This window comes from Calidris pugnax, unplaced genomic scaffold (genome assembly GCF_001431845.1).
Source record: "Calidris pugnax isolate Ruff unplaced genomic scaffold, ASM143184v1 scaffold1168, whole genome shotgun sequence".
NCBI lineage: Eukaryota > Metazoa > Chordata > Aves > Charadriiformes > Scolopacidae > Calidris > Calidris pugnax.
Window position 1 is genome coordinate 12,142 of NW_015091753.1, and position 1,467 is coordinate 13,608.

Sequence of the window (1,467 nt, forward strand, 5' to 3'; positions counted from 1 at the left end):
TAGAAATTTCCATATTTCCTCCCAAATTTCCATATTTCCTCCCAAAATTCTGTATTTCCTCTACATTTTCTTAATTTCCTCCCAAAATTTGTTCATTTCCTCCCACATTTCGCCAGTTTCCCCCCCAAATTTTTTAGTTTCCCCCCCAAATTTTTTCCTGTTTCCTCCCAAAATTCCATATTTCATCTCAAAATTTGTTAATTTCCCCTAAAATTTCCATTTTTCTTCCCAAATTTTGCCCATTTCCTCCCAAATTTCCACATTTCCTCCCCAAATTTGTTAATTTCTTCCCCAATTTCCGTATTTTTCCCTAAATGTCTCTAATTCCCCCCAATTTCCCTATTTCCCCCCCCCAGTGCAACGTGTACGGGTCGGGGCAGCGGCGGAAGCCTAAATTTGTGTATTTTGCCCTAATTCCCTGTGTTTCCCCCCAGTGCAACGTGTACGGGTCGGGGCAGCGGCGGAAGCCTAAATGTCTCTATTCTGCCCCGACCCGTACACGTTTCTGTAGAAATTTCCATATTTCCTCCCAAAATTCTGTATTTCCTCTACATTTTCTTAGTTTCCTCCCCAAATTTTTTCCAGTTTCCTCCCCAAATTTTTTCCAGTTTCCTCCCCAAATTTTTTCCAGTTTCCTCCCCAAATTTTTTCCAGTTTCCTCCCCAAATTTTTTCCAGTTTCCTCCCCAAATTTTTTCCAGTTTCCTCCCCAAATTTTTTCCAGTTTCCTCCCCAAATTTTTTCCAGTTTCCTCCCCAAATTTTTTCCAGTTTCCTCCCCAAATTTTTTCCAGTTTCCTCCCCAAATTTTTTCCTGTTTCCTCCCCAAATTCATCTCTTCTCCCAAATTTTTTCCTGTTTCCTCCCAAAATTCCATATATTCCTCTCAAAATTTGTTAATTTCCCCTAAAATTTCCATTTTTCCTCCCAAATTTTGCCCGTTTCTTCCCCAAATTCCATATATTCCTCCCAAAATTTGTTAATTTCCCCTAAAATTTCCATTTTTCCTCCCAAATTTTGCCCGTTTCTTCCCCAAATTCCATATATTCCTCTCAAAATTTGTTAATTTCCCCTAAAATTTCCATTTTTCCTCCCAAAATTTGTTAATTTCCCCTAAAATTTCCATTTTTCCTCCCAAATTTTGCCTGTTTCTTCCCAAATTTCCATATTTTCTCCCCAAATTTGTTATTTTTTCCCTAAATGTCTCTAATTCCCCCCAATTTCTCTCTCCCCCCCCCCCAGTGCAACGTGTACGGGTCGGGGCAGCGGCGGAAGCTGGCCCCGTTCCATGGTTTCCAGCGCCGCGCCGTGGTGCTGGTGCCGGGGGAGGAGGAGTGGGGCCGGCGCCTGGGGCTGCGCCGCGAGGCCGAGGGCGAGGACGTGCCCGACTGCGTCATGCTGGAGATGAAAGGTGCCTCCCCCCTTCCCCCCCCTCCATATCCCCCCCCCCCAATTAATTACCGAGGGCA

At 44.0% G+C, this 1,467-nt stretch overlaps 1 protein-coding gene across 1 annotated transcript in view; it reads left to right on the forward strand.

Annotated features, from left to right (window-relative positions):
* The window catches only part of LOC106900048 (heterogeneous nuclear ribonucleoprotein U-like protein 2), a gene marked incomplete at its 3' end in the record, with an annotated part of 7,734 nt that extends 6,270 nt beyond the window's left edge, over positions 1-1,464 (forward strand). The window contains exon 4 of the mRNA XM_014962008.1: positions 1,241-1,464. Within this exon, the coding sequence (XP_014817494.1) occupies positions 1,241-1,464 (224 nt within the window). The remainder of the gene's footprint in view (positions 1-1,240) is intronic.
* Positions 1,465-1,467: the final 3 nt, after the last annotated feature.